At 35.8% G+C, this 27564-nt stretch overlaps 1 protein-coding gene across 2 annotated transcripts in view; it reads right to left on the reverse strand.

The window, feature by feature from the left end:
• The window catches only part of Gycalpha99B (guanylate cyclase 1 soluble subunit alpha 2), a 671156-nt gene that overhangs the window by 302888 nt on the left and 340704 nt on the right, over window positions 1-27564 (reverse strand). For both annotated transcript variants that reach the window (XM_065366355.1, XM_065366356.1), the window contains exons 8-9: window positions 26640-26779; window positions 8459-8638 (exon numbers count right to left, since the gene is read on the reverse strand). In XM_065366355.1, the coding sequence (XP_065222427.1) occupies window positions 8459-8638; window positions 26640-26779 (320 nt within the window). The remainder of the gene's footprint in view (window positions 1-8458; window positions 8639-26639; window positions 26780-27564) is intronic.

A 27564-nucleotide genomic window follows, 5' to 3' on the forward strand; every position in this document is an offset into this window, starting at 1 on the left:
CGCTGGCGAAGCACTTCAACAGCGACGTCGTAATTGCCGGAAAGAATGTCGATCCCTTCGACACGAGATGCAGCGTCTCCCTTGAGACAACTATAAAGGTACTCCTGCCGGTGAACATCGGGAATGGCAGGGTCCTTCATAGCAGCGGAGAACCGCTGGAAAAAACTGATCCAATTTTCAGTGGGCTTCCCACTGAATTCTGGAAGGGAGAGCTTCGGCAATCGAACGTTGAGCTGATAGGGCTGCTGGTAACAAGTGTGCATGGTGCTCGCAGTCGTGTGAGTTGACTCTCTCGATTCGAGCTGGTCGAGCAGAGTTTCGGCCTGCGCGACCGTGCTAATGTAGAGGGTTTCCAGCTCGATTGCGACGTCGCCGGTTTCGTCGGGATCCTCGAGTATCAACTCATCGTTGAGCCTACGCGCTTCCTCGTGGCGTTGCTCAAGCGTGGTTATACGTCGACGGAGTTCACGAACAGATTTGGCGGAGTCGTTTGCTAGCCACTGCTGGGTGGCGATGAACGTTTCTTTAACGTTGTCTCGAAGACGCCTGATGGAGTCTGGAGTGCGAGCTGGAGCCATACTGAATAATGCGAAATGAAACTTGAACTAACTGAATGCGAAACTGAATGCTTTCAATCGCTGCTGCGATTGCTACCAAATGCAACTTAACTGGGGTTACACCTGCGTAACCGAGAGAAGGAAATGAAACTAGACAAACTAACCTGATAAGAACGGCGTACAATTATGCACCTGTGCAATAATTGTTACCAAGAGAATGTGACTTGAAACTAAACAAACTAACAAGGGCGGCGTACCACTGCACCTGCGCAAATGGTTACCTGAGAGAAATGAATACTTGAAACTTCAAACTGAACAAACTGAAAAGGACGGCGTACAATATGCACCTGCGCAATATTGTTACCAAAATGAAAACAACAACTTGAAACTGAATTGACCTACACTGAGAAGAGCGGCGTACAATATGCACCTGCGCGATATTGTTACCAAGAGAAATGAAACAATCAAAATACAACTACCAGTGAGTACTGCTACCAGACGAAAAAAACTTAACTTGAGGACTGACCAATATCACTGCATAGAAGGTAACTGAGAAAATCGGAATACAATTACCATTGAGTACTGCTATCAGACGAGAAAACTAAACCAAAATAGACTGACCAGCATCAATGCATAATTGTAACCAATATGCAAAATAAACTACATAAAACTGAGAGAAAACATACGAAACATCTAACTAGGCACAGAAGAGGCTTGAGAAATTCGGACACTAGATTTCGGTGGCAAGAAAACAGCGATTTCTAGTGACCATAAATTGTTCAAACCTTCGATCGTTTCCTAAATTTAAGAAATCCGTACCACGAAAGAATAGCTTGAACAATTTCACTATACTGGTGACTAATAGATCGTGTGGTGCACTAAAGCCACTGCAAATATTAGCAACCAGCCACTAACCCGAACTTAAGAGAAAAACTTAACGGACAAGCACCACTAGTGTTCAGATATTATTCTTGCACCGAGAATAATATCCGTAGACTAGGTGTGAAACTAGCACGCAAATGCACTGTACCCAATTTGCACCGAATCCGATACAGGTACACAGGCGCGAAATGCTACCTACTAAACACAGGGAGAAAATGACAACTGAGAGCGCAAATGCACTGTATCCAATTTGCACCGAATCCGATACAGGTACACAGGCGCGAAATGCTACCTACTAAACACAAGGAGAAAATGACAACTGAGAGCGCAAATGCACTGTATCCAATTTGCACCGAATCCGATACAGGTACACAGGCGCGAAATGCTACCTACTAAACACAAGGAGAAAAACACATGAACACTAAAGACAAAAACTGATACGAAACTTAAAACTTGAGACCTTTAACAGAAGGAAGAATGAATGCAAATAAAAAACTTACGTGAGAAAAAATGACTACACCGGAAATACACATACTAAACAGGGTGTGGTCACAAACTTGAGAACTACTAAACAATGCAAAAATGAAAAATGACATAAATTGAATTACTGCTGTAATTCATTGCAAAAACTTACGTGACAATATGAGTACTCGAGAATGCACAAAAATCCGAAACGACATACCCAAATGCGAAATACACAAGTTCCAAAAACTGAGAGCACATTGTCACGAACACGAGCCAAAAATCAGAATGTTGCGAGAAAAAATCACGTCGGACGGGTCACCAAATGTTGAGGTAGAGAGAGAAAACGAAAAACGAAAACAAAAGCTACATATTTCTACCATTTACTCGAAACTCAAAAAACACAGAATTACATTACAAAGACCAAAAATATCTGACTCCATAAGATATAAAAAATGAACAAATGAAATGCGTACGTACACTACATGATATGCTAAAACGAATGCTATACAAAGACTATACAAAACGAAGACTATATGACGACTAAATTAATACACATAAGAATATCTACACTAAATCTACATATAAAAATGCGTACGTGACCGTACAAATAAAAAGGGGGAAAAATCAACGTCGCAACGTTGTGAAATATGTACATCTTACTCATCCGTCGGTTAAGGCAGCGAGAAACGGAAATACCAGCGGCTGCCTGTATCAGCGCACTGGCACACCGGAGCTAAAAATAGCACCGAGAAGATGAGATGGAAGGCGATCAAACGATGTATAAGATCGCATGCTCGCCGTTCGCAACTATCTTCCAGCAACGAGTATATTACTGACGTAATCAGCCAGTCTATATACTCGCCGCGGTGCAAGGTACGGTGAGATCTCCGAGCCGAAAACTCAAGCTCGGAGATCGTCACCTACCTACCTGCGAACCTATCTACCTTAACACTCTGAGATCTAGGGGTGCTAAGGTTAGTGAATATAGTGAAGTAGTTGAGCTCAAAAAAGATGGAAGTTACATCCTTTATGCCATCACCAAAGAACATCATAATGATAAGCCATCAATCAGGGCTGTTCACCAATATAAGTACCAAAATACCAATACCGGCAATACCGGCAAATTTTGAAAAAATTTACAAATACCGTTTTACCAATACCAATTTTTAGACAGACGAAGTACCGATTTACAAAATACCGATAAAGATTTTATAACGGTATTAATACCAAAATACCAATACCAAAATAATTTTTGATGATATATTTTGGTATTGGTATTTTGTGGTATTTTGAATTTTTTGATTGATTATAAAATTATTTTTAAAAAAATAACTAATAAATTACTCATATTGAAAAACTTGTAAGTGATAATGATGAACCTTAAACTCCCAAATCGAGGTGTTTAAAGAAAAAACGTGTAGTTTACAAAAAAAATTAGAAAAATTTCTTTAATTTTGGGTATAATATTGGTGCAATACCAATACCAATACCAGATACCGAAAAAAAAATTCATAAAATACCAAAATAACATCTGTGTTGAAAATACCGAAATACCAATACCATCTTGGGTACTGAATGCTAAATACCAATAATGGGTACCAATACCGTTTATGTTTATCGGTGAACAGCCCCGCCATCAATCAAGGACTTTGTAACAACGATGAAAGCACTTGCTGACAAATGTGACCAACTCAAGATCAAAAAGATAGCAGTACCAAGACTAGAGTGTGGTCTGGATAAACTGGAGTAGCCAACAGTGAAACAATCCATCATCGAATGCTTCAGGGACCACCCAGTTACTGGCAGAGTATGCACCTAGAAGGAGGAACAGCCTCAATCCTGATCTACTAACCAAACATCGACCGGAAGAAGCCCTGTAAAATAATCCATCAAAATGCATTACCTTAAGCTGTAAATAACTATAGTTGGATTTTTCAAAACCAATGCATGCCCTAATTCAAAATATTTTGGCCTTAGCAAGTGCACTGGCCACCTCGCAAAAGTCCCCCCATATCCAAAACTCATGTAATGCAAGGGGGAAACCATCACTTGTTGACCCCCCTCTAGGCACCAAATTCTCCTCCCTAAAATCCTTTTCCCAAGATGGGTTGGGGACTCAGTCTACCTGATGGACATGCGTGAATAACGAAGCCTGGTAGGGTGATTGAGCCCTTGGCAACCGCCTAGGGGGGTATGGGTCGTGAAAGGACAACCCGTCTTTCCCCCTCCTCCCTCCCTCACATCTTAGATCTAGGATTAGGGATAATTTAAGATATTACATCCTGTTTGGATGTAGTCTTAGATTTAAGATGTAAATAAATATGTTTAATTGAAAAAACCTCCGGCACCTTGTGTGTCGGGGAACCAAAAAAAAAAAAAAACACCTAAACTGAGTATAATGAGAAACGTTGATATTTCACGATAGCATAGGCATTTTTATTCGAATGCATGTCTTGGTGATATGTATTATAGGTACTGTAGCTTTAAAGGTACCTACGTTATTTTCACCAGCAACAGGAGCAAGAGCATTGTTCGGTTCGAAGGTTAATTGTTCCACATACGCGAATTCTTCTCGTTGTCGTTGAAGGAAAACGCACATTGTAGACAGAGTGGGGTACGGAGATACTAGATTTATGGTCAGAAACGTAGCGGTTTTTCGGTTCGAAGGTTTAAAAGAATCCAGCTCGAATCGGCGTGGCGGCGCGGCGCGGCGGTCCCAAACCCATGCCTGCTTTGATGGAGAGCCGATGGCTATCTGAGGTCTATGAGGTTAGAAACTTACGTTGACTGCGGGATTGTTTTAAAAAGCACGGTTTTACGTATTGTTTTGTGTTTTTCCGGCCCTCAAGTGCCTCAGAATGTGCTTATATATACGAGTATTTCAGTATACTCGACGTGTGGTTAAGGGTAGGTTGGTCGCCTAACCGGGTAAAAATTCATTAAATGATTTAACGCTTTATAGCCAAACTACTCGTATAGTATATTACGGAGGCTAAAACGCTGTCGAGTTTTATTATCGGCCAACTTTGAACTTTTTCCCATCCATATTACACCCACCAGTGCTTCGTTCGTGTTTCCTATGCGGTAATTATTCGTTTAGCTGGCCTCCTCCTCATGGCTATGAAAATAATCCTTTGGGCGCGTCATTTGGCGTTATATCGAAGACTGTTTCCAAGCCATAAATATTTACACCGCGCCGAACCTTGCGAGTGAATTTTTAAACTCGCTGTAAGTTGGCAGTTGGCAGCGTGCTTTTCAAGATGCCAACGACGATGGGTCATTTAACGAAATTTCCACTTCTTTAAGATATCCAACAACCGCTGTATAACGCCTCGTATACCCCCCCCCCCCACCACAATATCTCCATAATACTGGTGCAAGTTGAAAAGCTTATGCAACAGATGCTGGCAGTCGTGTAAAATGTGTTGCTTTCGTACGACTCGAGCAGAAAATTTTATTGAACTCGATCTCGGCAGTGTTACTGTTCGTGGTGGTTTCGTAAAATTTTGAATAATTTAGTCGCCGGCGTAGTAGGTTTCTTTTTACCCATCTCCTTTTTCTGCCACTTAGATACGTAGAATGAGAGAATAAATGAATTTTCTCAAAGTGCGAAGCTGGTTTGGGAATACACATTACACATTAGCAGGCTTTTTGCTATCGATAGGGCTACGAAATTCTCAGCATCGATATGGTTGGTGGTTTGTGTGTGGTAAATATAGCTATTTTGAAGTGAAATAATAGATGGTGGCTAAAAATCCAAGCTAATAGTCGGGGAGCCCACTTAGGGATAAATTGCACCCCCCCTTGTCGATCCTCCGGGGCAACTTTTTTCTTAAAGGGGGAGTCCTAAGGAACATTTCTAGCCCTTGTACTCAAAAAAAAAGTGGCCCTACTTACAAAATGGCGGCCATTTTGATTGACAGGTCAGCTGAAATCGCAGATTTTGCGTTTCAACATAGGACTTGCACAACATTTTTCAAACTGTACAAAGGTAGATCGAAAGATCAAGCAAAATTTGATCACCTGTCAAAATTTCAAGTGCTAAAGTGCTTTTTTCGATTTTTGGTGAATTTTTGAAAATCAAAAGGCTAAAAATGAGGGAAAAAATCAAAATGTTACCAAATTGGCCAAGAAAGCTGAAATTTGGGATACACCCTATTTTCGACATGCCAAATCGATTGGAAACTATTTCAAACCGTTTTGAGCAGTTCTGGAGCCTCCAGCAGATTTTTGAAATTCGAAATTTCCACAAAATTTCACCAAAATGGAATTGGAAAGCTGAAATTTATTCTGCAAACTAATTTCCATACGTTACGAAGTCAACTGCAGAGGAATTTCAAGTCGATTTGGAGCATCCAGCGATTTTTTGAAAATTACTGGAGCCTCCAGTAGATTTTTGAAACTTTGAATTTTCACAAAATTTCATCAAACGGAGATGAAAAGTCAAAATTCATTCTGCAAGCTAATTTTAATACGCTACGAAGTCGTCTGCTGGTGGATTTCAAGTTGTTTTGGAGCCTCCAGCCACTTTTTGAGAGGTCGTATGGTGTTTTTTTGGAAAATTGAAATTTCCAAGAAGTAGCTGGAAGCTTCAAAACCATTTAAAACCATTTGAAACCACCATGTAGTCGGCTTCATATCGCATTGAAATTAGTTTGCAGAATAAATTTCAGCTTTCCAACTCCATTTTGGTGAAATTTTGTGAAAATTCAAAGTTTCAAAAATCTACTGGAGGCTCCAGTAATTTTCAAAAAATCGCTGGATGCTCCAAATCGACTTGAAATTCCTCTGCAGTTGACTTCGTAGCGTATTGAAATTAGTTTGCAGAATAAATTTCAGCTTTCCAACTCCATTTTGGTGAAATTTTGTGGAAATTTCGAGTTTCAAAAATCTGCTGGAGGCTCCAGAACTGCTCAAAACGGTTTGAAATAGTTTCCAATCGATTTGGCATGTCGAAAATAGAGTGTATCCCAAATTTCAGCTTTCTTGGTCAATTTGGTAACATTTTGATTTTTTCCCTCATTTTTAGCCTAAATTTGATTTTCAAAAATTCACCAAAAATCGAAAAAAGCACTTTAGCACTTGAAATTTTGAAAGGTGATCAAATTTTGCTTGATCTTTCGATCTACCTTTGTACAGTTTGAAAAATGGGCTAGAAATGTTCCTTAGGACTCCCCCTTTAAGAAAAAAGTTGTCCCGAAGGATCGACGGGGGGGGTGCAATTTATCCTTAAGTGGGCTCCCCGACTATAAAGTTTGGAAAAAGTTATGCCTTTTTCTTCCATTTGAATTTAAAACTGATCACATGATGAAAATATGAAAGATTTGTATGATATATGCTCACATGATTGGGAAAAAAATAATGATTCGAAAGACGTATCTGCGTAATTGAGAGAATTTATCGATATATGGCCGTTGTTTAATCACCCTGAAGTCTGAACGTATTTTGCAGCACGAAGTGACCCGTAAGTAACAAGACTTTAAATAATATGTAGATATATCAGCTACATTTTATGACCGTAGAATACAGTAGGTACTCGCGTTGATCAAATTTTAAAAATATCAAAACCGAAATTAATCAAGACGATGATGAGGGAAGGAAGTGTGAATAAAATTCATATTTTCGAGATTATCAAATTTTCACTCACATATTTTTCCAACATTATTCCATATCTATTTGTACTTTTCCTCTTCCATTCCATTACCTATTTCAGAAACACAATAACGACGAAATATCCCAAACCGCACAATCATCTCGATTCGTCATAAATAATAAACCCACCGACGACGACGCCAAATCGCGAAAACGACCAATAACGACCGCAACGAGCAAAATACATATTTTAATGCTTTTTCCGAATTCGAAAACACCGCGAAATGATCGACGAATAAAAAAATAATAGCGATAAAAAACCTGGAAAAAATAGAAATATAACCCCGCGAGGGACGTTTTAATTTAATTACGCTCGTTTTCTGCGCTCATTCGCACCGTTCATCGTCATTGAAATCAACCAATATGCATTGATAAACCGTAAAAAAAAAAGCGTCTCTAATTAGTCGCTATAATCGTTAATATTCTCTCATTTTTTTTTACTCTCTCTCTGTCTCACTCTTGTCCACAAAACGTTGAAATATTCCATTTTTTAAATAAACGATTATAAGAGAAAACACCGAAGCATAATATACCTATACGTATAGGTAGGTATAGTAAACTGAACCCTTGAGATGAGCTCATTGCTCGTCGAAATATACTCGCGTATCCGTGTAATAAATTACACCATATTTTTCATCTCAAATATCCGCAGCATGCACATCATGATTATAAATTCTCTCTGCCCTTCTCACCCATCCCGATTCTGCAATCTTTGACAGTGTTTGCGTACAGATTTGACCAAGCTACCCTAAGATGGCCAATAAAATTATCTCTCATTTTTACCATTTCTGTAACAAGTACCTACCTTCCTACCTACCTACCTATAACTTATTCATTTACAAAAAGTTCGAAAATAAAATAAATATCCATAATATAAAATGTGAAATGAAAAAAACTATTACCTGAGCGCGAGCTTGCTCACCGACTAGAATTACATCTCTGGTCGCGTCGTGTAACGGGATATCCGAAATGAAGAGACCTCGACTGGTTAAACTTTCCAATCCGTCTAGAGCTGGAGCTCCGAGGAACATTAGGCTATCGGATTCGGAACAATACACCATTTGACCTTTGAGTTGTAGTCCCTGCGAACATAATGTATAATAATAAATTCAATTAGGCTCGAAGATTAATTAGAATATTTCGTCTCATGATGATCATTAAGTGACCGTAGATGTAGTGTAGGTAAAATCGAGATGTATTTTTGCGAACTAAGTAAGGTTCAAGTGGCAAAGATAAAATGTGAAGGGTATCGTCGGAGAAAATATCAATCGACTGATTTCATAATGAACGTTGGAGATTTAAATCTTTTTGGAGGCTTCAAGTTTACCGCAAATCATCAAATTTGGATCCAGAGGCCTGAGAAACTCCAGCCGAGAAGTTGATGTACATGGCTCATTAAATGAAATAATAAAACAATAACATTACAAAAAAATCCTACAAGATTTTTCAAAATTCGCATGCCCAAAAATTCCTTGAAACCTTCCTGAGTAATAATTAAGTTTCAGTTTCAGTGAAATTGAGTAAAAATTGCATGAAAAAGAATAGGTATGGTAAAATGATATAAAAACACGAAAAAAATAAGATGAAAACCAATGAAAAGTTACCAGAGAGCAATGAAATTTTAGGGAACATTAGCGAAAATTGAATGAAAAAATTTGTAAAAATGCATTTAAAAAAACAATTAATAAAACTACCAAAAAAATCTGACAAAATTTTGATAAAAATTGCACGAAAAGGCTTGAAAAAAAAATTAAATCATGAGTTTTTTAAGAAGGCATTCAGGTTCAAAAATATTAAAAAAATATGCCAAAATAAATGAGAAAATTAAAAAAATAAAATATGAGGAAAAAATAAAATTTGACAAAAAAGACTTTTTTGAGCAATTTTGTAAAAAACAGGACTCTTGTTTGGCAAACTTTGGAAACATAAAGAGGACATTTCAAGCAGGCAAGGCGCAAGGCAATCCAAAATGCAATGCTTTTTGAAGCTTTTCCAAAAAAGCTTTAATTTCTGGGCAATTTTGACTTTTTTTTTACCAAAAAACTACTTCCTGAAGACTTTGAAAAAACAAAAAAACATTACAAACACTCTGACAATTTTTAAAAAATAGGAATTTTCAACGTTTTTGGAAAAAACATACTATTTTGAGAAATCTTGGCAAGAGAGTACGACTGTTTGACAATTTTGACAAAAATGGGCAATACGTGGCTATTTTTCCTAAAATTGCACTCGTCCTGACAATTTTGACAAAAAATGGTAATTTTTTTGTCAATCTTGGCAAAAACAGGAATGTTCAACAATTTCTTTAAAAATGACTTTCTATCAAAAATTTTACCAAAAATGAACATTTTTTGACAATTTTGGAAAAAAATTGACTCTTTTTGACAACATTGACAAAAAATGACAGTCTTTGACAATTTTGGGAAAAATTGACAGTTTTTGACTTCTTAACTATGTTGCAAAGAGTTGGTTTTTTCACTTTTTTCCCCCTCCCCCAAAAATTGATTTTCTCTGACAATTTTGACATAAAATTGATTTTTTTGGGCAATTCTTTGCAAGAACAGGTCTGTTTTACACATTTTGAGAAAAAGTTACACATTTTGACAAAAACTGACTCATTTTGACCAAAAAAAATACATTTTGACAACAATTGACAAATACTGACACGTTTAGACAATTTTTGGCAAAGATTGACACATTTTGATAAATATTGATCCATTTTGACAATTTTGACAAAGACACATTTTGACAATTTTGACAAAAAGTAACACACTTTGGCAATTTTTACAAATCGTGACGCATTTTGACAATTTTGACAGAATTGACACATTTTGACAAGAATTGACAAAAACTGACTCATTTGAACAATTTTGACATGAATTGACACATTTTGTCAAAAGTTGATGCAGTTTGAAACTTTTGACAAAAACAGGCTTTTTTGACAACAAATGCCACATTTTGACAGCAATTGACACATTTTGACAATTTTGACAAAAACAGCTCATTCTGACAATTTTGACAGATTTGACACATTTTGACAACAATTGACAAAAATTGACACATTTTGTCAAAAATTGAAGCAGTTTGACAAATTTTAACAAAAACGGACACTTTTTACAACTTTGACAACAATTGACACATTTGAACAACAATTGACACATTTTGACAACAATTGACAATTTTGACAAAAACAGCACATTTTGACAATTTTGACAGAATTGCACATGTTGCCAACAATTGACAAATAGTGACACATTTTGACAACAATTGACGCATATTGACAATTTTGAGAAAAGCTGCCACATTTTGACAATTTTGACAAAAACAGCTAATTTCGACAATTTTGGCAGAATGGACCCATTTTGACAAGAATTGACAAAAACTGACTCATTTGAACAGTTTCGACAAGAATTGACATATTTTGCCAAAAATTGATGCAGTTTGACAATTTTGACAAAAAACAGACACTTTAGAAGACTTTGACAAAAATTGACACATTTTGACAATAATTGCCACATTTTGACAACAATGGCACATTTTGACAACAATTGACACACTTTGACAATTTTGTCAAAAACAGACACTTTTGACAATTTTGACAGAATGACACATTTTGACAACAATTGACACATTTTGACAATTTTTGCAAAAATTCACACATTTGGCAACAAATGACACATTCTGACAACAATTGACACAAAAAAATTTTGAAAAAAAAACATGCAAAACATGAGAATTGCATTAAACATAGTTGAAAAGTATCAAAAACGAATAAAGATCACCAAAAATACCTTCTTACAAATTGACAAAAAACGATGAAATTTTTGTCAAATTCAACGAAATTCTGGTGAAAGCAGAAAATATTATTGAAATCTTTTCTATAAATGGAACTCAAAAATTGGGATAAAACCACTGATGTTTAACAGTCAAAACAGTAAACCTTGGAAAAACTGTATGAAAAAACGTTAAAACCATAGATATTGAAACAATCTAAAAAGACAGATAAAGCATTGGAATCAATCCAAAGCATATACCAAAAAAACTGAATGTCAGGCTAATTTGGTTGAAATTGCTCATAAAAATGCTAACAAATTGTTGAGTTTAAAAAGTTGAAAGAATTGATGAAATTACCAAGAAGCAGAATAAGTCTTGAAAAAGTTGTATAAAACAGACACACATACCTACACAAAAAAACATAAAAGGGGACAGTATATCCTCAATTTTCGTCACCTTGCGATACAATTGGAATACACACGTTAATTTAACGCTCTAAAACTCCTGAAATTCCACTCTACAGAAGATAGAAATCTTGTAAAACATTAATATAGGCCTACAACACGTGTCGTGTAAATGTCAACACCTTCGAAGAACCAAAAGGGAACAAAATCGTGTAATTTTGATTACACAAATAACACAGATACGATATTGTTTAATTATTTGATTTTACCAAGATCAAGACCTTTGTTGTCGCGTTGACAGGTAGCAATTAGCAAGTTGAAGTTTCACCGTAGTGGTGAACGCAAGTTTGTTAAATATATTATAGCCCATTTTTGAGTTTGAATGAAGAGAAATCCGAGTGAATCAATTATGAAGGTGTTTGATACGTTTTTCAAATACATACATAGCTAATTTTCCAAGAGTCAGGGGTGCCCAGATCGCGTATTCTCATGTAGACCAAGTCCTCAAACAGATTTTTTGGGGAAGGAGGGAGGGGGAAGAGAAGTTCTTCTTTCTTTTGAAATCACAATCAACCCCTAAAAATCTTCATCTCCTCTCCTTCTTCTCAGAGCATCCGAGATGATTTTTTCACTCATTTCGAGAATTTCGAAATTAATTTTTCTCCAAATGCCCCACGCGAATTCGAATCGACATCAGGTTTTCAAAATAAATACTTCTTTTTTTGCACACCTTGATAGAAAATCCCCATTCGCGACGATTTGTGCGAAGCTTTTGCGATTATCATTATTCTTCCGCTGAAAGCAGCTTTTCGCGAAAAAAAAAAAAATAAAGAAAACCTTTCGAAATAAGGTACCTACGTTTTCGTAAAACGCAACACGTCGCATCGTCGTCGTCGCCGCGATAAAGTTTTCAACGTTAATTGAGGATGGAGGAAGGTAAAGTTCGACACGTTTGTAATTAATGCTTCGACGATTAGGTTTTTCTAATTAAAATATAACGCCAATCGGTCGTTGATTAATTTGCGATTTTATCGCGGCAGCGCGTCTTAACGAGCTCGATACTGTGTACGAGTTAGCTGCCGACTATTTATAATGGAAATTAACGTCGAAAGTCTCGCTCTATGTAGCTCTTTACAAACGTCATATGTTATGTTGGCGTAGTTTACATAATAAATACTCCTACGTGTGTATTTAGTATAGGTATACGAATCTCGTATGTTGTATTTGCCTCCTCCATCGTCCTATTCTTGTAGAGTAAGAGTAAACTTCATCTCTTCATCGTACTGGTAGTTCTAGTTCTAGTTACCCTCGCCTCCTGCTTTATGTAGAAGCTCGGGTAATGAAGTTTGAAAACACGAGAAACGTGTGTTGGTGTTTCCTTCATCCCTCGTCGTCGTACAATTACCACCTTTAATTATTTTAACTCGTTTTCGCGATTTAAACGTTTCAAGACTCGGGTTCAACTTGTAACATAACTTACTCTACAATGTAACAACTTTGCGAGCTTTTTCAACGAAATGAGAATTTCCTTACAAAACACAATAAATTGTTCGTGAAACTCCAATCATCCACGAAACAGTTCACACGCCAGTAACTTTTCAAAAAATATCACCAGTTTGACCACCCACCTGTGTCTGAAAAGGAAGGGTGAAGGTGAAGGTATTCGTGCCCATTACCTCACCTTTTGGCCACAATATTGCTTTTCTTCCTTCTCATTCAAATTATCGCGCAAATTGTTCGGAAGATGGAACGAAGGTCTGGTCGTAGACGTCACAAATCCTATTTTTTGTGTCCCTTTTCACGTGTGTACCTGCGACGTAAATTATCCGGCAGCAGGGTACAATACATGTAAGGTATAAACGCTTGATTGACAGGTTAAATTTACCTAAAAGTTTGCCAAACACACTGTATAATTTTCAAGACATTAGCAACAAACATAGCCGCCCGCGTTTATCCTAAAATCAATTTTTACCTATCATAAAACACGATATATAATTCATCCGCGAGGATGTCCATTTGTCCGATATTATGTCAAAATAATGAAAAAAAATTTTGTAGGTATACTTACCCTGTTTGCGAAAAAATAATAATAATGAATAAATGATGTAAGTAAATGAAGCGAGGGCTGAATTTTTAGTTTAGGTGGGTAAAAAATATATATATATAGGAAAGGAGAACGAGATCTAGTCTTTGTTTAATTCAGATAACAACGTCATCGTCGTGTCGTGGTTTTGAAATGTCAAAAATTAGACGACCTGATTTTGAAAAAAGAACTTTTTGTTAAATTAATTATAGCACGAGGGGTTTCGAGAGGATGACGCCTCATCGTGACGACGTCACATTGCTCTTTGAAGCGTGAATAAGGTGACTTATCTGATTTAAATGGAAGAATGCTCGTTGGTTACCAATGAAGTATGCTATTGGAAGACTCGGCTGAATGACGTAGAAGGGTTGTTGTTTCCCCTTCACAAAGTATGTCGAGGTGTACATAGATTCTTTGTTATTGAGGCGTCGAAGTGAAATTAAATGAATTTGTGTAGGTAAAAAACTGATCTCGAATGACGTATGGTAGGTAGGTATACTTTTATGCTTTTGCAACTTCAAAGAGGAATAGAAGAACGTAAGATTGACACATATGGTTGGTTCAAAACTAATAAAATTGATAAAATAAATGCCAAAAATCAAACAAAACAAATATTCAAAATCAAATTATGTACTTACTCAAAACTTGAAACCTACAACATAATCAATCTGGTTCAATAGTCTTCCAAAATAAACATTTTTTCTGTTAGCGAAAATATTTAGATGCTGTAATTTTCCAAACTTGATGGAGGACAATTTACGTGACATTTCGACAAAATTTTGTCACTTTTTAGTAATTTTTATCAAGTTTAATTTTTTAAAAATGTGCTTTGGATTGATTCCAATGCTTTATATCTGTCTTTTTATATTTTTTCAATATGGTCTTAGCGTTTTTTCACTCAGTTATTTCCAAGGTTTACTGTTTTGATAATTTACGGTAATTCTTACGTAGTCATAATTTTTGTGTTTAGAAAAAATTTCAACGATTTTTCATGCTTTTCACCTGAACTTTGTTGAATTTTATCAACATTTCATCGTATTTTTGATAATTCGTGGTATCTAATTCTACAAATTCATCAATTTTCACGATCTTTTGCATAATTTTTTTTAATTTTTTCGTAATTTTTAACCATTTTTATCCATTTTTTTGCGCTTCTGTATCACTTTTTCAGAGCTCTTGAATGCCACTTCTTTTTTGGGGCCACATTAATCCTCGAATAGTGTGAGCCCATAACCGTTTGCACCTCTTCCCACAACGAAGTCCAAAAAATGGAGTGCCAAATTTCTCCTACCTAGTTAAAACGTATACCCGGGTACTTAGTTCTACCAATTTTACACTTTTTGCGTCCGTGTAAAATTTCACTTAGAGTATGCACATGAAAAGCAATGGTGAATGGTTTTATCAATAAAAGTTGTCCCCATCTAACATTTTCAGGCACTACAATGAATTCAACCCCCTCCCCTGGGCCACAGACCCCATGATCAAAAGTTCCATCGTCATGGCTGTCTCACATCTCGTTTTTAAATAGTTACATAGCTGGTTAGCAAAAAGTGGTGATGTTCTGCAATTTTGACATTCATTTTTTTATTCCTGAAAACTACACGCAAATTACAGTATGAACACAATTCACTTCAGTGACACCTATTATGCTGTGGAGTGACCTCAAACCTCTGTCTTCAAGTTTTTGTTCCCTCGGTGTGGTGAATTTTCAATGCATTCCCATCTGCTCACTATTTACAAATTTTGGTGTTTGAAAATGGAAAAACTGTTTAGGTAGTTCACCAAATCTTGTCCACTGATAAAATACTGAATCCGAACACCGCTATGCAGTATATAAATGTGATTCCATGAAAATATGGTTATTATTCTTTTTCCGCTTCTTTTGTCATGGTTTCTCAGCTCCACCATACACAAACAGAGAAAAACTGAGAAATGTTGAAAAATTATTATGTGGTGAGTACTGATACTATACTTACACTAAAAAATACGAATTTAAACAATTTTACATTTATATTATCCCTACTTAATAAAGTTTTATCCACCATCATGGGGAATGACGTTTTTTCCTTCGTCATGGAATTTATACTTTTTTGACCAAGCCGGAGGAATTTTCACCTAGAAATCCTTAAAATTCGTGGTATATTCTCAATTTAAAAATTATTTGAATTACTGAAACACTTTTCTTGATTTTTTAGGTGATCAGTTCTCTCAAAAAAGACCAGTTTTGATTCAAAATTTGCAGAAAAGTCCCACATTTTCAAATGGCTCTCCCCCCTCCCCTGAGAGATATGAATTGGGCACAACACTATCAATGAAGTCTCGAGTGCATATATTAACCATTCCAACCAAAAAAAAATTCTCAAAACAATTTTTTTTTGGCGAGGAAACATACTGCAAAATTGTGTAAAATTGATAGAACTACCCACCTACATTTTTATCAAAAAATGTCCATTTTTGTCAAAGATTGTCAAGATTGTCAAGATTGTCAAAATTGTCAAAGACTGTTCATTTTTGTCAAAATTGTCAGAAAATATCCATTTATGTCAACATTGTCAAAAAATGTCCATTTTTGTCAAAATTAACAAAGAAATGTCCATTTACAAAAAGGTCCATATTTGTCAAAATTGTCAAAAAATGTCCATTTTTGTCAAAATTGTCAAAAAATGCCCATTTTTGTCAACATTGTCAAAAAATACCCTTTTTGTCAAAATTGTCATAACAGGTCCACTGTGGTCAAAATTGTGATGAGCAGGACTGCCCTGACCACCTATACGCGGTCTTAACATAATTTCTCCTCAACGTAGTTTTATGATCTTGCCGACCTTAGGCATGATTACGTGAATCTTACTGTAGGGGCGTGCTCAAAGCTATCGTGCGACAATTCTATCGAAGCTGAGGTTCAGCTCCAGCTTCGTATTCCTTAAAAAATCAGTCTTAAAAGTAACGAGTTCGTGATAGTTTCTCTTAAGCTCTAACCAGCTAAATAGGTGACCTGGGAGCCCTGCCTCGGCTCTCTGGAAACCACACATTGAAGTACCCATCCATAGATGGTAATTTTTATACTTATAACGTGTCGCGTTGTTAATTTCCTCGTACGGACATGGTACTATTTTAAATAACGTGATCTTCGTTAATTTCCCGCGTAAGATTGTGGTACTTTTTTAGTCACTGGCCAGATTTATCAGGAAATCTGAGCCTTTGTCTCCACAAAAATGGAACTCCGACCCAGACCTGCCGAAGCAACTATTATTGGGGTTGCCAGGGAGAGGCAGGCAATGTGAACAGACAAAACAGAAATGTACTCAGACCATCCTAGGTAATCGTGTATCCTTTTATTCAGGGTTACGTGCACCCTTAATTTATCTAATTACGTTAATGATATATCTTGCGTAATTATATCAATTGGTAGATGACGATGTGTTAATCATCTATCAATTGATCTATTTTACCTAAGAAGCTGTTTTACTTCGCTTCTATACGTATTTTAATTCACCCCCTAAACCAATCTTCCGAGCCTAGCTCGCGTGTGTCGTAATCTCACGGCATAATCTTGGCCGCTTATGCTGTCGCCATCGAATCTCATGGCAATACAGAATAATTTACGTTTAGACTCTTGTAAATTATTTGGTACGCTTTGCTCAACTATGTATATATTCATGATTAAAATAATTGTACATAATTGCTCCTTGTGTTATCATTTCATTTAACTAAAAGGTAACCAAGGATTGTTCTAAGTGAATAGTGTAGTTTGATTGACTAAAGTCTCTCCATCTTGAGCTAAGCAGGCGTCTAAGAAATATTTCCCTCTTAAGAATTAGCCTAACACAAAATTATAGGAATTTCTCTCATATACAGTCAATATCATACTCCTTCTTTATACCAGTTATTCCAACTCTCACTATTACAAAATTGTCAAAAAAATGTCCATTTACAAAGATGTCAACTTTTGTAAAACCTATCAAAAAAGGCCATTTTTGTCAAAATTGTCAAAAAATGCCCATTTGTGTCAAAAATGGGAAAATTGTCAAAAAATGACCATTTTTGTCGAAATTGTTGAAAAATTCCCATTTTTGCCAACATTGACAAAAAAAATGTCTATTTACAAAAATGTCTACTTTTGTAAAATTTGTCTAGAAAAGTCCATTTTTGTCAAAATTAACAAAAAAATGTCCATTATTTCTGTCGAAATTGTCAAAAAATGTTCATTTTTGTGTCTGTTTACAAAAAATGTGTACTGTCATAAGAATTGTCAAAATTGTCAAAAAATGCCCATTTTTGTCAAAATTGTCAAAAAATGACCATTTTTGTCAAAATTGTCAAAAAATGTCCATTTTTGCCAAAATTGTCAAAAAAATGTCCTTTTGTGTCAAAATTGTCAAAAAATGTTCATCTTTGTCAAAATTGAAGAAAAAATGTCTCTTTACAAAAAATGTCTACCTTTGTAAAAATTGTGAATAAAGTTCCATGTTTGTCAAAATTGTCAAAAAAATGTCCTTTTTTGTCAAAATTGTCAAAAAATGTTCATTTTTGTCAAAATTAACAAAAATAAATGTGCATTTACAAAAAATGTCCATTGTTGTCAAAAGTTTCAAAAAATCCTGTTCATTTCCAAATTTCACAAAAAATATTTCTTTCCAAAATTGCCAAAATTAATACGTAGTATTCCCATAGAGTGTCAATTTTCGACTGGTTGATGAAAAGTTGTTATGATTTGATACATATGAATGTTCTCTGGTAGTAGTTTTTTGATGAAATAGTCAAAGGACAGTAATTTTGGCCAAAATATCCAAGAAATTAAAGCTTTTTTTTGGCAAAACGTCCAAAAAGCATTGATTTTCGCTCTGTCTGCGTAAAAAGTCCTCTTTACCTAAAACATGAAAAAAAGTTTTGATTGGTGAAGTTGATCCATTAGACCCCTATTTTTAGGTACGTATCGGTTGAAAAAGTTGAAACCCCCCCTTTCACTCAATGAAGTGAACTCATCGCAAAAAAAATCAAAATTCTAAAAAATTCAATTCTCAATTCCAAACATTAAAAAAAGTTCAAATATTCAGTTGTCTTACTTTGACCTCTTTCTGACGTATTTCATGAAAAAGTGGATAAAAATTACACTCATAGCGAAAAAATGAAAATTTGTTTGTGTTTTCAATTCACTCAAAATTTTAATTTTTTCAAGTTCACTGAAAACTTTGACACTCTTCCTAGAAGCCTTTACAAAAGAGCTACACGGATGCGATTTGTGCCATTCGTCGTCCCTTCGGAAGATCTTTCCACAGGAAAAATTTCAAAAAAATCATCGACCCCCCTCCCTACCACTTCTTGGTCGAATTGACGTGGAATGACCCCGTTTTAAAAACACTTTCGGATTCAGAACAGAGTAAAGCAATTCACAATTTATCGTCTAACTTCCGTTCAAAACTACCCCTTCGGTATAACACTCTCAAAAGACAACCCGCGTTTTAACAAAACGATTCCACACGACCAATAATCGTAGCCTAATAGCGAAACACGACTCCCTATATGTATATCGCGAAGGCGAGGCAAACGATCGTTCGCTAACGAGGGTATCAAAGAAGGATGACAAAATCGTCGGTGTCGACGTTTTGTAAGAGTAAGTACTACATACCTATACGATTATACGGAAGAAGTACACCTATACAAGTAGATAGAGGTATACAACTATACATACGAGCCATTTATCAAGACCGGCGAGGCGCTATAGCGGTTTAATTTATAGCTCAACCTTTTGACTCGTACACGCGGAATACTCCACGTTCACGTCAGCGAGTTAACACTTCATTGCTCCCGAGTTATAGTACGAGTAGTATTTACAGATATACTGTCAAGGCGCGATAAAGGGGTGTGAGCTGTTTGTTGGGATTTCGTGTGTAGAACCATTATCCTCATCATCGCTGCGTGTAATTGTATACTTAATACCTACTGGCAGAGTATTATTCGCGCGCTTTAACTAGACCCGACTTGGAAGAAAATTAATTTTTAAACGAGTCAGCGAAAATTACATACACGACATGTCTTGTACACCTACCTATGTGTGCGAAGACGAGCACTACATATACGAGTTGACGTGTGAAGAACTTCGCATCGAATTCTATCTACCATAGCTCGACAAGCACCTAACTACCAATCTACCTACGTTCTATGCTGACTCGTTGTTTATTTCAAGTCTAATACTCTGCAATATATGTACTTCTAAGTGACATAATATGGGGTGTGGGTATGTTGTATATAGGTAGGTTTCGTAAAAGTGCTGAAATGACGATGACGATGACGCAATTACACGTATGTACGAAGCACCTTCATGGTATGGGTAGAAATACTGACAGGGCAGCTACATATTATGAGTACGTAAGTCTGGAATATGTAGGTATGTACTTCAAATTTCATTACGAACAAAAACATGAACATAATATTATAATCATCCTTCGAGTGACGTTAACATTATTGCACAGTTCTGTTTTAATGTACGTATATTTACGTTACACGTGATTATGAGAAACATCTCGAGCTCTCTCCAAAAAAGCCCTAATCTTAATTTTATTTACAACGAAATTTCGAATTTGTAATAATATAAGTTGAGCTATCACTCTGAAAGTTCCACATATTTTAATTTTTTCCCTCAAATTTCGATGATCTATTCTGAACCTGCTATTTAGTCTGTTTCAAACCTTGCAAACAGATTTGCTCCAAGTTCAATCAGTCTCAAGATACGAACCTCGAAAGTTCCCTGCAAATTCGCAAAAAAAAAAATCACAAATCCCGGTCTTATCCCTCCATCACCTCACCAAGGATTTGGATAAGAATCACTGTGATTATTTTACAAAACCATCGAAGGAAAATTACCAATGGTATTTGCATTAAATGAGTCAAGTCTGAATACTAATTTCCACAGAATGTCGAGTATCGGAGAAAATGAACTCGCGTATTTACGGCGAACTCGTTCTGCAATTTTATCAACATGTTTGAAATACTCACCATGGGTTGCGTGTATTGAAAATTTGAAGGCGAAACAAATCAATGTTGCCCTGTTGCCCGAGTATGAACGTTTTTGTTCCAAAATTATTGTTTTTTATGTCAGTTCGAAATTTCGCACCTACTTTCGAAATATTTACTCTCAATAGAAAGAGATAGCCCACTCCCAGTTCGGGGCAGACATTTTCAATTACCAAATATTCAAATTATAGAATTGTGGGGTCAAAAGATAGGTAGACTCATCATGAAAAAACATCGTTTTTTATCTCTCATCTAACAAATTTTCGAAAGCTTTTCCCTTGCCCAGTTTGGGGATCCTTTTTTTCCAAATTGATTTTTTAAACATATTACCTATTCAAAATTTTAAGAAATATTAACCCAAAAAACACACTTTGTCACGTTTTTGCAAACAAAATAAAATCAAAAAATATCCATTCCTCTTCCTAAAAATTACCAACAAATTCCGCTTTGCATAAAAAAAATGTCAATGACCAAACAAATTTGCAACTTTCAACAATGATTGCGAAAAAGTACAATTTTTTTGGTCAATATTACCAAAAATTCGTACTTTTCTTAAAAAAATAGTCATTCTTGCTTTTCGCTGAAAATTGTCAAAATTGTCAATGAGGTATTATATATTTGCAAAAATTTTTAAAAAGTTTTAGTTTTTCTCAAGAATTGTCCAAAAGTCTTCCCTGTTGCTGAAAATGTTAGCTTTTTCGCAGTCAAAAAGTCTCGATTTTTTACGTAAAATTGCCATAAGTTGCAAAGTGAAAAATCTCACTTTACGAAAAGAAATCGCAAAAAAATGTACATACCTACTTAATTTCTTATTTTTAAAAATTGTATATTTTTACTAAAATTGTCAAATTCTTGCTTTGAAATTTTTTTTCTTCGAAATAATTTAAGAGCTCGGCCCTGATATTTGTCAGACATTGCCAACATATCTCTTTTTTCCAATAATTCTATCAAAGTTCTTTTTCTGTCGAGTGCTAATTGTCAAAATCCTGCTTTTTGCCAAAACTAAAAATAGTCGATTTTTTTTAGAAAATTTCAAATTTTTACTTTAAAAAAAACATGTTCATTTTTGCCAGAATCTGACAGAAAACCATTCTTTTTTTTAATGGTCAGTTTCGTTTTATTCCAATAATTGCGTACTTTGTCAGAAATTGCCAAAATCCTTTGCTGCCAAAAATTTTCAGAGTCTCGATTTTTCATTAAAAAATTCCAAAATAGTTCAACTTATCAAAATGAAATATACATTTCAATTCGTAATTTTCTGTTTTTTGAATGATTTTTTTTCTGTATTAAAATGTTTTGCTCGCATTTTGTCACTTTTTTGGCTACTTTTCAATTACTTTTTGGTTACTTTTTCGAGTTTTTTCGGTTACAAAATTACTTTTTTGGAGGGAAAAATTGACTACGAGCTCTGTCTCAACAACTTAGCTTCACTCGCGTCTGTTTACTTTTCATTTTCAAAAATTTTTAAAAACCCAACATTCAAATTCTAAAATTTTGGATCGGAGAAATAAACAAATTTTTTCAAACATTGCTTCTACTTCCGGAAATCAGAATTTTTGAAAGGTTTTGCCCTTGCTTCGCATGGCTTAATTTTCATCTCTGAACTAAAAAAAAAAAAAAAAAAACGGTTTGAAACTCCCATAAATGAAAACAACAATTATGTAATGAACCTAACTTGATGTGAGAATTATGTATCAATTTGGCAAAATTGTCACTTCATCTTTTCATCTTTTATTCAGAAAAATAGATACTTTTTTTCTTCTACTGGTCGGAACATTTTCAGTCGAAACACGCCCCTCCCCCTCAAAAAATCCTCGTTTCTCGTCAGATTGACTTATTTTTGCAAAAATGAATTTAAAAATTTAAAAAAAAACACAATTGTACAACTCGCATTCAACTTTCAAGAATCTGAACCTGAGAAAAAAACAGTGGGAGGAAAGATTCTGTGGGGAGGAGGGGGGGATTTTGAGGGCATTATTCATTGACTTCACTAAACACAGAGTTGATCATATTGCTACGTACATCATCGATGCTAGAAATGATATTTTTTGTTAATTTTCCAAGTAATTCATTTCCTCACGATTTTGTGAAACAAATTAGTCTTTTTGGCAATTTAAGAACCAGTGATTTTAATAATTTCTGGCAACAAACAGATTTTTTTCGCAATTTTGTCAAAAAACAAGACTTTTTGGAAAGTTTAAAAAAAAACAAAAAACATGGTAAGTATTTTCAGTAACGTTGACAAAAAACTGATGTGCATTCAGGATAATGGAATTCGGAGAGAGTGGATTCGAAAAATCAGTCATTCTAAAAAATGGCAATTCGGGAATTTTTCATTCGAAAAAATAAATTTGAGGAAGTTCTTGGGAATCCTGACTGACCATACTACAGGTTCTTCAGTGAGTGCAAATTTTTTAGTTGTTCACCAATTATTTTGACAAATTTTACAATCTTTTTTCAATCTTGAAATTTCGCACTCTTGGCAAAATTTCAAAATTTTCATCACTGATGTTGAGATAAACAGTTCTTTCTAAATTTTGAGATGTACTTATAGTCCGGCATATGACAATAGGAGTAATTGCACCCCCCCCCCCGACGATCCTCCGGGACAACTTTTTTCTTAAAAGGGACATCCTAAGGAACATAAGACTTTCACGGAATTTTTCAAACCTTACAAAAGTAGATCGAAAGATCATGCAAAAATTGATCACCTGTCGAAATTTCAAGTGCTAAAGTGCGTTTTTCGATTTTTGGCGAATTTTTGAAAATCCAATTTAGGTCAAAAATGAGGGAAAAAATCAAAATTTTACCGAATTGACCAAGAAAGCTGAAATTTGGGATATGCCCTATTTTCGACATGCCAAATCGATTGGAAACGGTTTCAACCCGTTTTGAGCAGTTCTGGAGCCTCCAGCAGATTTTTGAAACTCGGAATTCCCACAAAATTTCATCAAATTGGAGTTGTTAAGCTGAAATCTATTCTAAAAACCAATTTCAATACGCTACGAAGTACTGCAGGTAAATTTCAAGTCATTTTAGAGCCTCCAGCGACTTTTTTGAAAATTACTGGAGCCTCCAGCAGATTTTTAAAACTCGAAATTCCCACAAAATATCATTAAATGGAGTTGGAAAGCCCGAAATTCATTCTGCAAACTAATTTCAATACGCTACGAAGTTGACTGCTGGTGGATTTCAAGTCGTTTTGGAGCCTCTAGCGACTTTTTGAAAGTTTGTATGGCGTTTTTTTGGAAAAGTGAAATTTTCTAAAAGTAACTGGAAGCTTCAAAACCATTTGAAACAACCATGTGGTCTGCGAAGTAAATTTCAACTTGCCAACTTCATTTGATACATTAATGTTGCAGGCATTTCAAGTTTCAAAAGTCAGTGTAGAGTAAATTTCAGCTTTCCATCTCCATTTGATGAAATTTTGTAAAAATCTATTTTTTCCAAAATCTGCTGGTGGCTTCAGGAATTTTCAAAAAGTCGCTGGAAGCTCCAAAAGGACTTGAAATCCATCAGCAAGCAGTCAACTTCGTAGCGTATTGAAATCAGTTTGCAGAATTAATGTCGGCTTTCCAACTCCGTTTAATGATATTTTGTGAGTATTTCGAGTTTCAAAAATCTTCTGGAGGATCGAGTAATTTTCAAAAAAGTCGCTGGAGGCTCTAAAATGACTTGAAATTCAGCTGCAGTACTTCGTAACGTATTGAAATTAGTTTTTAGAATAGATTTCAGCTTAACAACTCCAATTTGATGGAATTTTGCGAGAATTTCGAGTTTTAAAAATCTGCTGGAGGCTCCAGAACTGCTCAAAACGGGTTGAAACCGGTTCCAATCGATTTGGCATGTCAAAAATAGGGTATATCTCAAATTTCAGCTTTCTTGGTCAATTTGGTGAAATTTTGATTTTATCCTTCATTTTTGGCCTAAATTGGATTTTCAAAAATTCGCCAAAAATCGAAAAACGCACTTTAGCACTTGAAATTTTGACAGGTGATAAATTTTTGCATGATCTTTCGATCTACCTTTGTAAGGTTTCAAAAATTTCGTGCAAGTCCCATGTTGGAACGCAAAATCTGCGATTTCGGCTGACCTGTCAATCAAAATGGCCGCCATTTTGTAAGTAAGGCCGACTTTTTTTTGGGCAAATTTGCTTTAAAATGTTCCTTAGGATGTCTCCTTTAAGAAAAAAGTTGTCCCGGAGAATCGGCTGGGGGGTGCAATTACTCCCATTGTCACATGCCGGACTAATAAGTATTATATGTATATGATTTGAGAGCAATGAGTGCAAATTTTTTAGTTTACCAATTTTTTTGACGATTTTTACATTTTTTTGACGATTTTTACATTTTTTTTTCAATCTTGAAATTTTTCACTTTCATCACAGAGGTTGACATGAACAGTTCTTTGGAAATTTCGACATGTACTCTGCAAACCAAGAACAAGGAGAAAAATAAGCATTTCTCTCTCTCTCAACTTTTTTTTGCATTTCTTTACAAAAAAATAAAAATAAAATGCCACAGGTCTCTGCAAAAATGACATTTCAATATAAATAATACCTAACTATCGATATTCACCTCAAAATTTGACATCCCTCGAAGCGAACTTCTCACCCAGAATCCACTAACTAAAAAATGATACGTGCCATTAAATGCATTTATACGTACACAAAGTCGACTCGACGTTCTATTCGCAAAAAGCTCTTATCCGTTTTGTCACGCCTCGCTAATAATTCAACGCGTAATTTAGCGAATCTCGCTCAACTTGGGAGCGCACACCAAACGTCTCGCGATATTTATTTCGATTTCTCGCCACCAGCATCGTCGTTGGCATCCGAGCTGCCCTCCAAAATAAGCATAATACTCGTACAAGCAACGTCAAGTTTACACTTTCACACTCTTCGCAGAGGCCTTCTTCTTATTCTTGTTTATAGCACTATATGTGTGTTGATGGTTGATGATGAAAAACTTTTCTCATAACGTCTTTTAAATCTTAACATCGTCGTACGTTCCTCGTCATCTCGAAGCGTTCGTTGTCTTCATCGTCGTCGTCATTCTCGTTTTATCAACAATTAGAATATTCTTACACCTCGGCAGGCCTCCATCGTCGCCGGAATTATCACTCCTTCTCCGCACAATCTTGTGACTTTTAGAACGGTGGAAAATTTTTCCAAAACACGTTATATTATATGGAAAACTTTACTATAAGGCGGTTTGTTTTATTATACTCGACCGACGACGACGACGAGGACGAGGACTCGAGGAGGTGAGGAAATACGCTTCTTCACTCTTTTTATGACGCTGGCGTTATACTTCCGAACCAAATCAACGAATTAATTAGCTTCTGCGGCGAGCCGAGCTCGAGCTTGAGCGTGCCCGCCTTCGCACAGCACGCTTTGCCAAGCACCTACCCTGCGGCTGAAATAATGCCAACTTTAATAAACCTAAATTATTATATAACTTTTTGCCCCGCAACTTTTTAAGTACAGGCGAATTAATAATGTACACGAACAAAAACAAAAAAACAATCTACAAAGCACCCTACTCCCCTCTCCCCGCTTCCTCAGCTCCAGCTTTTTACACAAAACACACCGCCGCCTCCTTGTTCGCCGAGCCAAAAGAACACACGCGCAACAGATAACTCATCTCTCCAACTCCTGCCCCAAGCTCACACATTAAGCTTATACATTTCGGTTTTTTTTTTTTGGACACCCCTGAAAGCTGACTGCTGTGTCTACTTGTATTCGCAGAAATACTCGTCGAACGTACGTACGGCTACCTAATTCTACACGTTAAATTGAAAATAACTTACTTGAACCGGAAAATGATTCAACGACGATGGCAGTCTTAATGTCAGAACAAACGACGAATTCGTTCTTTTCAATATATCCTCGAACCGTATTTCGACTCCGATCGGTCTGCTGATTTCGAAATACGTCTCCATCGAGTACCCTGCGTAACAGAAAGAGGAAAAAACATATTATAAACGAATGAAATCGTCATCGTCTGGATTACTGTATCTATTTTTTGGGCTGGTTCACGTCAAAATAGGTAAGATGTACATATTTATTAAAGTTTTTAAGAGAATTTTTTACGAAAAAATTCACCTGCTATTGCTGCAATGTCAGCAATGTGAGCTCTGAATTCTGAAAATACACGATTTACACTTAGTCCGGCATATGACAATAGGAGTAATTGCACCCCCCCCCGCCGATCCTCCGGGACAACATTTTTCTTAAAGGGGACATTCTAAGGAACATTTTAAAGCAAACTTGCCAATAAAAAAGTTGGCTTTACTTACAAAATGGCGGCCATTTTGATTGACAGGTCAGCCGAAATCGCAGATTTTGCGGTTTAACATAGGACTTGCACGAACTTTTTCAAACATTACAAAGTTAGATCGAAAGATCGTGCAAAAATTCATCACCTGTCAAAATTTCAAGTGCTAAAGTGCGTTTTTCGATTTTTGGTGAATTTTTGAAAATCGAATTTAGGCCAGAAATGTGGGAAAAAATCAAAATTTTACCAAATTGACCAAGAAAGCTGAAATTTGGGATATACCCTATTTTCGACATGCCAAATCGATTGGAAACGGTTTCAACCCGTTTTGAGCAGTTCTGGAGCCTCCAGCAGATTTTTGAAACTCGAAATTCCCACAAAATTCCATCAAATTGGAGTTGTAAAGCTAAAATTTATTCTAAAAACTAATTTCAATACCCTACGAAGTACTGCAGGTG

Source organism: Planococcus citri, chromosome 5 (genome assembly GCF_950023065.1).
Source record: "Planococcus citri chromosome 5, ihPlaCitr1.1, whole genome shotgun sequence".
Taxonomy (NCBI): Eukaryota; Metazoa; Arthropoda; class Insecta; order Hemiptera; family Pseudococcidae; genus Planococcus; species Planococcus citri.